The sequence below is a fragment of the Cyclopterus lumpus genome, chromosome 17 (genome assembly GCF_009769545.1).
Source record: "Cyclopterus lumpus isolate fCycLum1 chromosome 17, fCycLum1.pri, whole genome shotgun sequence".
NCBI classification, from domain to species: Eukaryota; Metazoa; Chordata; class Actinopteri; order Perciformes; family Cyclopteridae; genus Cyclopterus; species Cyclopterus lumpus.
Window position 1 is genome coordinate 14901590 of NC_046982.1, and position 14581 is coordinate 14916170.

The 14581-nt window shown below is 40.1% G+C and overlaps 2 protein-coding genes across 2 annotated transcripts; both read right to left on the bottom strand.

The window, feature by feature from the left end:
* Window positions 1–357: 357 nt before the first annotated feature.
* LOC117747043 (geranylgeranyl transferase type-2 subunit beta-like) lies at window positions 358–6936 on the bottom strand. Its single transcript, XM_034556437.1, is given in 10 exon segments — window positions 358–729; window positions 1384–1533; window positions 1845–1970; window positions 2317–2427; window positions 2511–2563; window positions 3621–3726; window positions 4070–4267; window positions 4962–4975; window positions 4978–5068; window positions 6692–6936. Coding segments are annotated over 10 exon segments (1005 nt in total). The 5' UTR covers window positions 6707–6936; the 3' UTR covers window positions 358–588.
* Window positions 6937–7625: 689 nt separating this feature from the next.
* On the bottom strand, window positions 7626–13621 carry LOC117746097 (medium-chain specific acyl-CoA dehydrogenase, mitochondrial-like). Its single transcript, XM_034554938.1, is given in 13 exon segments — window positions 7626–7921; window positions 8034–8282; window positions 8425–8520; window positions 9202–9230; window positions 9233–9341; window positions 10273–10381; window positions 10639–10769; window positions 11368–11448; window positions 11704–11804; window positions 12030–12099; window positions 12481–12578; window positions 12711–12822; window positions 13506–13621. Coding segments are annotated over 13 exon segments (1302 nt in total). The 5' UTR covers window positions 13551–13621; the 3' UTR covers window positions 7626–7849.
* Between the last annotated feature and the right edge of the window lie 960 nt (window positions 13622–14581).

The following is a 14581-nucleotide window of genomic DNA, read 5'->3' on the forward strand; positions in this document are numbered from 1 at the left end:
GGATTAAATAAATAGTGTAGCTGTGACTGTGGATAAGATGTTAAATATCCTTGGCACGAGTTTGCCCTTCACATGCTCACGTTTCATAAAGGGAAGTTATTTTTATTTGAAACAGTGGGTGCGGGAAAAAGGCAAATCCTGCCAACAAAACAAAAAAGATGTGGCGTCTTCAAACCAGTCAAGTGTCTTAAGCCCCAACACATTGAAATCAGAGCAACGTGCTATTGCTTGTCCGTTTCAATCCACAATCTGTTCACAATCATATTGAATATTCCTTTATCATTCACCCGCATGAATAACATGTGTGCAAAAGCTAAGAAACGTTGTCTAATAGATTTCAGGTTTTTGCAAAGATGGTCACACTTCAAAACATTTTTTCCAAACCGTCCTCTCGAAGTAAAAACAACAAAAGTGACTTGTCCTTCGTGAGCAGAGACCAAATCCTGCATCTAGAATGTGTCTGTAGCTAACACTAAGATGTGTGGTGCTCCGCTCTCTGCTCCCGACATCCAGCCGTGGGAGTGGGGTTGTTCAGCAGGGCAGCTGTGTACGAGTGTGTGTGGGTGTGTGGGGGATGATGACAGAGGGCTAGCTGAGGAGGTCAGGCTGCAGGTCACGCCTCTGAAGGACATCCTCCGGCATGCAGAGGACCGGATTAACTGGCTTGATCTGTTCGTCTCCGAGGAGGGAGAGCCCTGCGATTCCAAACAGAGTGTGGAAAGGATCCACCTGCAAGAAGGTGGGAGCTTCAATAAGAATAATAGATACAAATACAGAAAGGAGTTGCATGTCATGCTCCATTATCTGGGCTTGTAATGACACACTATAACATAATACCTAAGGACAGTTATAAACGATTGAATGAGGATGTGCATCATATAGTAGACAAAGTCAAACTCAGGGCAATGTGCACGGAAAGTCAGAAAACTGGTGTCGTCTCCCACTCCTTAACAAGCTTCAAAAGCAACATCAACACCTCACACTCACCGTGGTAGAGTATATATAAAATAGCTACAGTGAAATTGAACAACAATGTATTTGCATGATTCATAAAAATGCAGGTAATGTGATCTATTTTTGATTGCGGTTTCAGCTGATGGAGTTTACATTTCGTTGTCTCAGTCTCTTGCACTCTGGTCATGGGCAATAACGTGGAATCTAATCTGATCTAAAACCTCTAGTACTTAAATTATGTGCGAATCTACTGCAAGATAACTTTGATCTCATACCTTTTCACTGGTTGAAAAATATATGAGACAAGAATCATGGAGGTGCAGACACGCTTACATAAGATGAAAGAGGAGACAGGATTTTGTGAAAAGGTCTAATACGTTTCCAGCTTCTGTTGCAGGATGCAGGAGTTTGTTGTGTTTGACAGCTCACCATGTCTCCCGGCCTGTCGGCAAAGCCTCCGGTCTCCTCATCTTGACAAGCTAGAATAAACGATCGCAGCTTGGCCTTGTCGATCCAGTGGATCCGACCAATGATTTTCAGCGATGCCAAAACCCACCACGAGTAGCAAACATCTGGAAGCTGAACGAGACAAAGAAGCCAGAGCTCAATCAGCATTGGAACTTAATCTGATTTAAGTGTTAGCTGAAATACCTTTGTACTAACGTAGAACACTTTAAATACTTTTAGACTAGATATGTGCAGTTTTTAACTCTTCCAATGTGAAGAAACTTGTAGTTTGGTGAACCCACAACTTTCAAAATAAATTCCAGACAGTGAGGAAATAAGAGTTAGCAGAGCTACTTTAGGAATCAATCTAGTCCGATTTGATAAAAGTTTTTAAATGACAAGGAGGCATTTGATTCCCAGTGAAGCATCTGGAGAGCGCAAACCTTCTCCGGTCGTCCATTGAGGCCTCCGGACGGCAGCTGCCTCTCGCAGAGCCACCAGCCCAGCAGGTCAGCGTTCACCTGGTGAAGCTGCCCTGTGAGCGACAGGAAGCCAGAGCAGCAGTATATCTGACAGACAGAAGGGAAAAGACCTTCAAGGTTATAATTGAGAAGGACTTTAACACATGTCAAAGCCCAAGAGGAGTGTGAACATAACCAGTCACCTTTCAGAGGGTGAACATTTAATTTTGTTAGTGTCGGGGGTTAGGAGTCAAACAAGAGCAGCCCACACGTGTGACTTGTGAACAATACTTCATCTGTTTGATAACTTTTATATTGGGACTAGCAATTTAACACGCAAGTTCTTAAAGTTAGATCTTCAGATGTTGCAAGCTTTGTTGAAAAAATAAATGAAAGAAAAGTGAAACTCCCACAGCACACCTCTTGCACTACATGAGTACAGAGGTGGACTCACCTGACCAGCATGAGACTCTGAACCAGGTCTGCAGCCAAAACCTCCGTCAAAGTTCATACAGGACAAGACAAACTCTACAGCTTTGTCAACATTTATTGAGTCCATCTTGCCCTAGGAAGAAAGTGTGTCATCTTCAGATTACAAAGTGTGACAGTGTTGAAATACATAAGAAAAACTGAACATGACATACATACCAGTAATGCAAGTGTAGCAACAGCACAGAAAGAAAATCTTGTGTCTATTTCTCCTGTAACGACAAAGCATAGCCATTCATTGTAAAAACACAACTGTATACCAATATTTAAAGCAAACTATAATCTAAATAAATGAGAACTACAATATTGTTTTACTGCGATATCAGCTGCAAGATAAATGCTAATAATTATTTAAATTGTATATTTGTTAAAATATATTTGAAAAGGAATCAAATTGTGGGCTGGCATTGCCTATCATTTTATCACCTGTACTAAACTTCTTGTATGCCTTGCATTCACTCATTTATGGGGTGCTCACTAGAGATGGGCAAACGATACCAGCGCTCCGAAGCTTGTGTCAGTCTACTGAACCGCCGTGAGCCGACTCAAAGTGTCGGAGCTTGTATCATATGACAAAAGGTCAGGTGACTGATGACGTCCGAAGCTTTGAACGTCACTGGTGCTTCACGAAGCATTTCATTGGTTTGACACGTTTGACAGCTTGAACGTTTTGGCGCCTAACTCTGCTACATATGATGCCTGAGTGTCAATCAACAATGTGGGGTTTGAGAGAGATTGACATGCCCATGTTCATAAGCCCGTTCCACAGCCACTTCTATGACATCTTGCCTCACCAATATAAACTATAAAAAGGACAAATACTATATATAAATATGTTGGCATACAACTTTAAGGCCTTAATATTATACAAAAATGAACTACATTACAAGTGTTCCTCTATAGTCTAGTGGGTAACACACCCATATAAACCGTTCTGAGTGGGGGGATCGAATCCCATCACGAACACGTTGTTTCATATTATTGACCAGCATTTAGTTTTATTGCAATGTAAAAAAACAACATCGATGTATATAACATCAAATCTGTGAATGAACACGCAGCTTTAATTAACTTTTACTGCAGAAATGTGAGATTGCAACATTGAGGTGTGCTAGTGCTTTGACACACTGTCAACGGCTGCTTTAATTTCAGTCTGCCGCCAGAATGTCGCTGTTTTTCTTCAAAGTGAAGCTTTGAATCCTTTTCGATACAAATAAGAAGAAAGCCTCAATGCTTCAAAAGGCTTCATCCGCCCATCCTAGTGCTCACCCCATTTGTCCCCTGCAAATGAGCCATTTTCCTGCTGCAGCCCTTTAATGTACTCCACCACTTTGTCCACATCAAGCGCATCCACATTGTCATACAAACAAAGGATCTGAGGAAGAAATTAAAAAAATTATGAAAACCAAAGTCAGATAAGACAAACCGCAAGATAACAGACACATCACAAACAGCGCTTTAGAGACCCTTCAGGAGAAACGATCTTAAAAACTACAAATAATGAGGCTGTACAGTCTTTAACACTATAATAATAATAATAATAATAATAATAATAATGTGCATCTGCCCATTTGTATTATTAAAGCCTCGAGAGGACATCTCAACCTCAAATTACAGCAAAGTATTCATGTCTTTCTAGTCTGCAACAATTCTAACCTCTGGCAGCACAAATGTTGATGAGAAAACAAGAATAAATCAGTCAGATTTCATGGAGTCACCTGGACGGCGCTTAGGGTGTAGAGCAGGTGGGGGTCGTGTCCAATGCTAGCGCTGAGGCCTCCACACTCATGCTGACAGGCTTTGATAAAGTCTATGATCTCCTGGCGGTTCATCCGGGGGAGCTGCCCCATCAGGTCCATCACAGTCAGCCCCCAGTAGATGCCGCTCATCCTCAGGTACTCTGACAGCGTGTACTCCTGGACAAACACAAACAAGCCACGAATCAACAGGAGAGCAGGACCCGTTTACTGTAGCAGCCTATGGAACAGGTGTTCCCTTTGTTTATTCATTTAAACAAGTGTATTTGCATTAAATAGGAAATTCCTAATTGTTTTAATAATTAACGCAGTAAAGGCCCATGTGTACAACATAGGCAGGGTTTATATGCAGAAAACAGAATTAATTCTACAGCAAAGAAAAAAAATATAGCAGGAGCCATATCCAACAGATATTTAAAGTTACAACATTTTTTTGTTCACAACAGATAGCATTTAAGACATTGTAAAGTGTGTTGAACATAGCAAAAGGGTCCTTAAGTTTTCTACATTTCAATTGCACTGCCAATACTAGGTAACACCCATCATCTAGCCACCATGCATTCATTTGGATTTGGTTACAGTGAGGAATGGTGGTGTTGTTGGCAGGGACAACATTTTTGGTAAAATATGACACATAAAAGAAGAGAACATGCTGTGTAATTTTGTTTTCCCCTGGTGTACCGAGGGTGAGGAATTGGTTTCAGGTGTTCCACAAAATGTAAATATGAACCTGGCTTCGAACACCCCTCAAACTGTTTCCCTGCAATTGTCTCAAACAATGACAACATTCCGAGGGTAAAAGTACACGGAAGTAGTTAAGTGGAAGTAACACATAAGATGGATGTTTACTCACATAGTCATCCTTTTGGAGCCGTAGGCAGCGATGTAATCTGCATGTTTGTCCAGCTGCAGTGTGCTGGGAGCCTCAGGCTTAATGATGACATCTTTCACTTGGGTACCCTGACATTAAAACACATCAACATATTTAAAACATAAAACTAATTCTGGACTGACCTTGTTTGAGACGCAATTACAACTCCCCTAATGTCGCTGAGTAAACCTGTAGCATGGAGCTAACTAGCTAACGCAATTGAGAATGATTATCAACGAGCTACATGCTACTGATGCTAAGCTACATTTCGACTTTACTACAATTAGCTGCTTTCACACAATACCGCTCAACTGTGGCGCCACAGTTGTATAGAATGAAGACAAGCGGACATGTCCTCTACTTCGGCTATAATGTTATCTTAAACTTCACTGAATAACTATAACAATAACAACATGACACCGGTTACCATTCTGAAAGTGTTCGCATGATCAGGCTTCTTCTTCTTCTTCTTCTTTTTTGGGATTCGGCAGACTAGACGCGGTAGGGTGTTTTGCTGCCCTCTACTGTTTGCTAAATTATTTTGCTTAACAGTATTTCAGGGTTAGTGCGAATGATGTGTCTCATTATCATGTTGTCTTTACACAGTGTAAACTTGCTATGAATGTCTGTACTGCATTATACTATAATGATGTATCCTCCCTGGTATGACTTGTCCTTCCCTTAAACCCGTCCCTCTCTTCATGTTGAGGAAACCCAGGACTCTGATTATATTAATGTATTGTGGAACATAGTTTGTATTAACATCTGTATGTAGTCAACAACTGACTGTCAAATTAAATAAAGAAAGCTACATTGAATAATATCTAACGAATATTGATTTTCAGTTTCTAATTGAATTAAAGGAATACATAATCTAATAATTCATTAATAAGTATTCTCTCGTTTCAAGTAAATAGGAATGAATGAAAAAACAGGTTTGAAATTTGTATTAATTTAATTTTAGAAAAATGAATTTCACTAAATTGTGTGCAGATATTCTATCAGATTCTTAATTTTAGGCCTGGTTAAAGCGCACAGAGTACACATATTTTTCTCCAGTTGCTCCCAAGTATCTGAACAGTTTTCTCTTTTGAAGCAAGTCATTATTTCCCATTTCCCATCCGGGTGTTCTGTTCATCAATTATTGAAATCCAAGTTCACCTCTTGTACTTTCTGTGACCCTCTCTACCACTGGCTCGTGTCCCTGCATGTGGGCGTGGCCAAGGGTCATCAGGAGAGTGGAAACACCTGAGGTAATCAGCAGTACTGGTAACACCTGGGCCTTGCGTGCCAGTGCTGCTGTTAATTAAAAGGCACTCTGGATCTCGCTCTGTCCTGAGACCCCGTTTGGCTGGTTGTAGAAGAGTATGTTTTGACCTGACACTACACACATATCACACACACATACACACTTTGCACTCATTTCCGCCGCTGTTTATTCTACCTAAGTAATGTTATGCTAAGTTAAATAAAACCCTTTGTTAACTACTTGCTTGTGTGTATCCCCCTTTGTTGTCATGGCCGTGCGGCCCGGTTCACGACAAGAGCATCTCTGCGAATTCTGTCAAAAACTTAAGTATTGGAGTATTGCGACCCACTACCTATTCTCAGGGCTTTAGCTTGCATGATATCCAGTCTTTTAATTATGGCAGGAGCACCCAATCCAGCTCTACCTTGAGTTAGAGCGAACAGAAGCTCCTCCTATAACATACCTTATGTTTCATCATTTTCGTGATCTTAGTTCTTCATTTGAGGTTGTTGAGGACTTGTTGGAAGCTTGAGCAACCTGACAGCCTCACATAGTTGCACCTTTCGTGTTTCTTGACTTGCCACACCCTCGGATGAGGGTAGCTGCACAATATGTGCATTTAGTGGAAAGTCTTCAGTCTTGCTTAAACAGTTCTGACTCAGCAACCTACTTCCTGATCTTTTTCGTGCTATTTCCCAAACCGTAAAGGATTCATCGTCAGACGCGACAAGGCAGGGGGGCCGGGCAAAATATCTCAACTGGGAGGAAATAAGCGCGCAAAGACAGACCAGATGTTTTCTAAGATAATGTTATGAGGGCGTTACTCTCTGTATGCATAAATACTGTTGTAGAATGGAGAATCATTGGGGGTGCCTTCCAAAGCTCACTAAGATGTGACTGAGGAACGTCCTTCCGCCTGCAGGCTAATAAAGACAACTTTGTTTCTTCTGAAGACTCGGTCTTCTCCCGATCAAACATAGAAATCTTCCATTACACATAGAATATATTTTAATCATCCGACCAGGAGACAATGGATGTAATTCACTATCTAGAACAAAGAACTGTTAAGGACCTTATTTTCTAAAATCAGAAATAAACATTTTCAGACAACATGCATTTTTACAGTTTTTGTACAGATAGATTTAATTAGTTTCCCTCAAACAGACAAAAAAAACAGTCATATCACCAAATTAACAGATTTATGTCCAGACTGCTATCAAAAGCAGCAGTGTTTTGTGCCTGGCAGCATTTATTTACAACCTTCAGATGGTGTAGCCTAACAGAACACGGTCATGTCATCTTTTGTCTGAATGTGGTGTTCCTCAACACAAGTCATAAAATAAGGCCACCGTTTCTGAGCTGAGCTGCATTTGGAACACACTTTTAAAATGGGGATAGGTCTCATTGATGTTCTCTGATTTGAAAGCAGTCGACCAATTCAGGGTCTGCATCAGATCGAAAATCTGAATGCTGTTAAGGCAAACAATCATAGAAATAGAATATTCTTTACTATTTCTAACCAAACAATATTTTCCAACTATGTAGGCAGATCTATTTCCAGGAACACATGTAATATGTGAAAACATTACATTTGAATGAGGACATGTCAGGTGTGCAGAGTTCACTTCTTGTATCTTCCCAGGTGTTCTCGGGCAATAATTAGTCTTTGGATTTGAGCTGTGCCCTCGTAGATCTACAAGGGATATTAAAGAAAAGGGAAGAAAAAAATAAAAATAAAATCAAGAAAACAAGTTGTGACCAAATCTCTGTTCGCTGAGATCAGGATGCACAACATCACCACGTACCTGGTAGATCTTGGCGTCTCTCATCAGCTTCTCCACCGGGTATTCGCTGTTGAAGCCGTTGCCTCCGAATATCTGAACGGCATCAGAAGCCACCTGATTGGCGATGTCTCCAGCGAATGCTTTGGCGATGGAGGCATAGTAGGTGTTTTTGCGGCCCTGGTCCACTTCCCAGGCAGAGCGCTGGTACGCCATCCTGGCCAGCTCCACCTTCATCGCCATCTCAGCCAGGAGGAAGGACACGGCCTGGTGCTGTGAAACAGGAGGAGACACTATAAACACTGTACAGCAGAGTTATCATGGTATTTACAGTAATGACACTCAAAAATTGGGCACACCTGTGTACCACATAAACATGTGTGTTTCTGCTGATCAAAGAAATAAGCAAACAAACCTCAGCAATAGCTTTGCCAAAGGTCTTCCTCTCTAGTGCATACATGGTAGCTTCTTCAAGGGCCCTCTGTGCCAGGCCGGTTGCTCCTGCTGCCACCTGCATTGCATTAAATACATTAGTAACATCACAGACACAAATCTTCAGTGACTAATACAATTAAATCATGGGCGTTTCATTTGTAATGTCTAAGAGCACAAATATGTTTGGTTGCCGCAATAGAGCATCTGATATTTGGAGCTGTGGGTAAATTCCCTTTCATTTTGTGATGTATAAAGTGCACTAGTTAATAATCTGTGGACAAGCAACATTCATTTTTACAGATTTTTTTTTTTTTTTTTTTTTTAAAGGGAAAATATTGGAGCAAAGTGGATCAGTTTAAAACACATTTCCGCATGTCCACACATATCCAAAGGTTGCACTTTCTGCTGCGATTAGACACTGTTGACTAGAGTTCCCTGATACCACGGTCCTGCTGTGGAAAGGAGCTCATAACATGTTATATAATAGAAATGTAAGAAAAACTGCTGATTATGCAAACTCTTTTAAGGATGTGAATGGCCAAACTGGTGTTTTTTGTATTTTGCATATGGTATTTTCTTGACACTGATCAAATATTATTTGTACTTTTGATCCATTAAAATATTTAGTAAATAAACTCTGATAAATAGAATTTTTTTTTTTTTTAATAACAATAAAACTGTTCTTTTGACACACGAGGCACTAATACATGGCGTTACAAATGTCCAACTACTATTCAGTTACAGATAGAAGACTTACTGGTGGCCTGGTGTTGTCAAAAGCACCATGGCAATCTTGAAGCCAGATCCCTCTGCAATCAGGACGTTTTCCTTCGGTATCCTCACATCCTCAAAGGTGATGCCTCGGGTATCAGAGCACCTCTGAACCATGTTCATCTCCTACGAGCACAAAACAAACACATGTTATCTTGCGGTGACACACAGTCTTTCCTACAATTATTATCTCATCATGGTGTCATCATCAGTATACCGCACTGATCTAAAAGTGGAGTTCATAATGCACCCAACAGGGAGAAGAAAATGGCCCTCTAAGCTCAAAGTTTCAAATAAACCTGACTGACTTTTTACGCATCAATTGTGAAATGGTAGCTAAATATACACACTGTGATGTAATACACATATTTTGTGATTGCAAATGTTGGGAGCACACCATGTAATAAGATGTATAGTTACATAGAGATATGAAAGAAAATGTTCTTTAAAGCGCTCTAAGAGATTGCAATTGAAGCTTGGTCAGTCATAAAATGATTATTTTATATATATATATATATATATATATATATATATATATATATATATATATATATATATATATATATATATATATATATATATATATATATATATATATATATATATATATATATATATATATAAACACATACACACATTTTATTTCATGCAAGTTGGCTGACGTTATGTTTGTCTCTTATGTTTTCAGGTGGAATGGGCTTGTCAATCTTTAATAACTGCCTTGTCACAGAAGAGTTGGCTTATGGCTGCACCGGAGTCCAGACTGCTATTGAGGCGAACTCTCTGGGAGTAAGTTGTCGTATATTAGTGTTGCTAGCGTTTCATTTGCATTTCACTAGTTCCTAAAAAGTTGCTTTGTTTAAAATCGCAACAAATGTCCATGTTGTGAAGCTGTAGTCTCTCCATTTCTTTCCAGTCGTACATTTCAAATAAATAAATAAATAAATATACATATATAAAATTGTAACAAACAAAATTGTAACAAACTACATTTGTTACAATGTTTCTAACCTCCAAGAAAAATACTGATTTTAACACTAAACTAGCTTCATCTCACCTTCCTTCCTATTTGAACTCCTGGAGTGTCGGCATCCACAATGAAGCCAGTGAAAGCCTTGCCGGCTGAACATTTAGGATCTGGGTTAGTGCGGGCCAGGAGGAAGTACCTAGGAGTTTAAAAGAGGTATACAAATTCAGAGCAACATCAGATGTTCTTGTACTCATTATCTTTAAGATATGTAAATATAAAAACTCAGTTGCCAGGTTATTAGGCCCACATAGTGAAAACTAATGCGCTCGCATACAAAAGTCCTGCATTCGTCCTACATGATGTGAAGTTTTCGTTTGATCAAAACAGCATCACAAACCAAAGTGCCGACTGAGTATATGTTGTAGAATAAGAACAATGGTAGTGAGTACATACCAGTTGGCTTTCCCTCCATTGGTGATCCACATCTTCTGCCCGTTAACAACATATTCGTCGCCCATCTTCACAGCTCGGGTCTTGATGCCGGCTACATCAGAGCCCGCTCCAGGCTCCGTCACACAGTACGCCTGCCGAAACACATCACACACACACATTATTGATTATTTGGGCTTGTGTCAACAGCTCAAGGTAATAAAGTAGTACTATGATGTGTCATTGAGCAAGACAATTGCGTCTACGGTGTATGATTGTAATCGCTTTGGATAAAAGCGTTGGCTAAATGAAATGTAATGTAATATGTCAGCGCTCATGTTCCTGCCTTCACAAGGATCCATGTGGTGCTTTTATTTCTAGAAAGACAGTTACATCTGAGAACCTGGAGCCATCAAATACTGAAAGAATTATCAAAACAGTCGTTGACTCATATGACTAATCAATCAATCTACTAATCATTGCAGCTCTACTATTCAACACGTCATGATGCAAATAACTTGATTTCAAACACCAGGTGCACGTGCTCGGGAAGTACACCATTATTATATATATTTGATACATTAAGCCTATTTGAACATAGAGTACTAGTCTTGGTAGCATTAAGCTTGTAATACAGTCATTAGTAAAAGGATTAGATGAGCAGAAAAGAACGTTAGGAGATATACTCCAGTAAAGTCCCTCCTTGAGCAAATATGCTCATTGTTAATTTTCACTGTCGTCCACAATACTCACACACATCAGAGGCTCCTCGGTCATCCTTCCCAGGTATTTAGTCTTCTGTGCGTCACTGCCAGCTAGAATAACAGGCATTTGCTATGTGGAGAAACAGATATAACTTTATTTTTAACTGAGCCACAACCACTGTTATTATTAATATTGTTATGAATGACGCACACTTTGGAAATATTGATTGTAGAAAATGATGAGGTTTGAAATGTACGACTGGAAAGAAATGGAGAGACTACAGCTTCACAACATGGACATTTGTTGCGATTTAAACAAAGCAACTTTTTAGGAACTAGTGAAATGCAAATGAAATGCTAGCAACACTAATATACGACAACTTACTCCCAGAGAGTTCGCCTCAATAGCAGTCTGGACTCCGGTGCAGCCATAAGCCAACTCTTCTGTGACAAGGCAGTTATTAAAGATTGACAAGCCCATTCCACCTGAAAACATAAGAGACAAACATAACGTCAGCCAACTAGCATGAAATAAAATTGTTTCCACTGATATAAAAAAAAAACCTGTATTAACACACACTGTGATGCAATTTCACAGAGCAAAGTGTGGCTACTGGTTAGGTCATCATCTATAAACTAAATTGACGCAAAAAAAGACGTGTCAGGATGTGTGCGGCCTAAAAAAAGACAATGAGCAAGAAAACAACATACCATATTCCTGTGGAATGTGACCGTTCATCAGACCAAGCTCCCATGCTTTTTTGATGATGGGCATAGGATACTGCAACATGAGGTATAAATGATGTTTAAGAGTTTTTAAAACTTTTTTAGACTAAATTTGAAGACACATTCTCATTCTAGCTGAGAGGTACGAATGTGTTTAATAAACACATTCTGAGAGGTAAGAATGTGAGAGGTAAGAATGTGTTTAATAAACTCTCATAAGAGAAAAATAAGACATTAACAACATAAAAAGCTATGTATTAATGAACTTTACTTCTGACCTATTGGGGCATGTGCCCAAAACGTCACTAAGTGAGTCAGACAGAAAATACATAGTACGATAACATTTCAAAGCCTTTGTCAGTAAACGTATCAAGTCAAGCTTTATTTAATAATGCTCTATACATGAACTGCCACCTAATCTTGGTGCTGTACTCACTTCACCACTCCTGTCATAAGCAGCCGCAGCAGGGACGATCTCTTCACGTGCAAACTTCCTCGCTAGCTGTTGGAACTCCTTTTGCTCATCGGTCAGCTCTGTTGGGCGAAGCCAATACAGACAGGAGGAACAATTACAGAGACCAATGATTTATTATACATATGGGCAGGTATGACAAAATGTGACGGTATCCTTTGAAAATGATGCAACGATTCCTCAGTCCTACTTACCAAAAGAGAAGCCGAGGTTTGCTGGTTGGCCTGCGTGAGATGCTTCAACGTGGGCTGCAGCAGAACTGCATCTCTGCACCCAGATCCCAGATCGCACACTGGCTTGGAAAACCTGTGGATGGAGAGGGAAATGAGCAGCACACCAAACATCTACAACACACCTGATTTTACTGCAATAAGTCAAGTTAGTAAAACATTAAATTACCCCCAGTTTGCGTCTCCGGTGCTTCACAATTGCATTCACAGAGCTAAGCATTAGAACATTATAAATAAATACCATGTCTTAAAAACACAGCGATCACTTTAACATTTAGTTCTCAAGTGAAGGCATTTTCCAGTTAAACAAATATTAAACCATTTCTTAAGCTGCAACTGTACTTCTATCCAACAGGAAATGATCTGCAATTAAAAAAACGTGATCAGGAATCTCTAAAAGTGTAACGCTCCTTTTTTTCTTTTGTGATGATCCGAACTGAGTGTGTTGCACCACGAACTGACAACACTGCACATACGACTACTGCTACCACTACTGAAACTACGGCTGCCATTTCATGTTTCGTAATTTTTGCTTTGCGATTAATTTCAGCTTCAAGCTATAACTAGTTATTTGAACATGCGTCTTAAGATGCGTTATGGAAAGCAGAGAGCTGTTACGTAGTTAGCGAAGCCCACGGCGTTTACTCGAAATCAAATGTATATGTAATGTAAACATGTAGGCCAGATGGACACAAACCTTTCATTTACTAAAGCTATGACAATATGAAGGTGAATTGAAGCTATTTAAACGACACGTACCTTATTGAAGAGCATCGTGAAGTGTCGATACTGCACGAGCCGCATACACAGACTGCACTGAAACCTTTGTCCTACATATAGAGTCAGCGCCTCTCAGCCAATCACTGCAGCGGGATTGATCACATGTCGTGGCTCGTCATCCGGACAATCACCTTTCCCCTAGATAGCCAGATTACATGATAGTTACCTCAAACAATATTGATAAATATGTCTCTCACATGCAGTGGATTCAAGTATGTATATATGTTACTGCAACGTGGTTAAACTGACATATTGTGACTTTACACTTTGTTTATCCATGGGGTGATTTGTGTATAACTATGACCTTGACTCGCATTCTCTCTCAAGCCCTCTCAGCTGTATTATCTGGTCGGTGTTTCAATCCACCTCAGGCCGTGTTAGTGAGGTGCTAACCACACTATGCTCATTGTTCTTGGGGACTTTACTAGAGCAAACCTCAGAAAAAGAACTAGCATATTATTAAGTGGACCACCAGGGACAAAACCCCACTGGACCACTGCTACACTGTGATAAAGGACGACCATCTCTGAGTCCCCTCTGCAGCTTTGGAACGCTCTGATCATTGTCTGGTTCATCTTCTCCCAACCGACCGGCAGAAACTAAAATCTGGGGTCAAGACTGAGGAGATGGACCAACCTGGCAACGCTGGAGTTGCAGGCCTGCACCAAGTGTTTTTGAAGCTGCTGCTACAGACCTGATGGGCTCACTGACACTGACATCTACATTGGTTTTTGTGAGGTCATGGGACAGGGATGTCGTATGTGTACAGATTGTAAAGCCCTCTGAGGCAAATTTGTAATTTGTGATATTGGGCTATACAAAATAAACTGAATTTAATGGTATACTGCAAAACTCAAGCAACTTTGTCAGGCCATGGAAGAGGTCTACAGAAGTGGGGACAGGGTCCTGTATAACCAGGCCAGAAACAAACTGACAAAAGGAGATTAGGCTAACAAAGAGGAGCTACACTGAAGAGTTGGAAAAAGACCCTCAGTGTGGAGAGATATGCAGGAGATGGTTCTCAAATGAGTCTCCCAACAAGACTGCTCTGACAT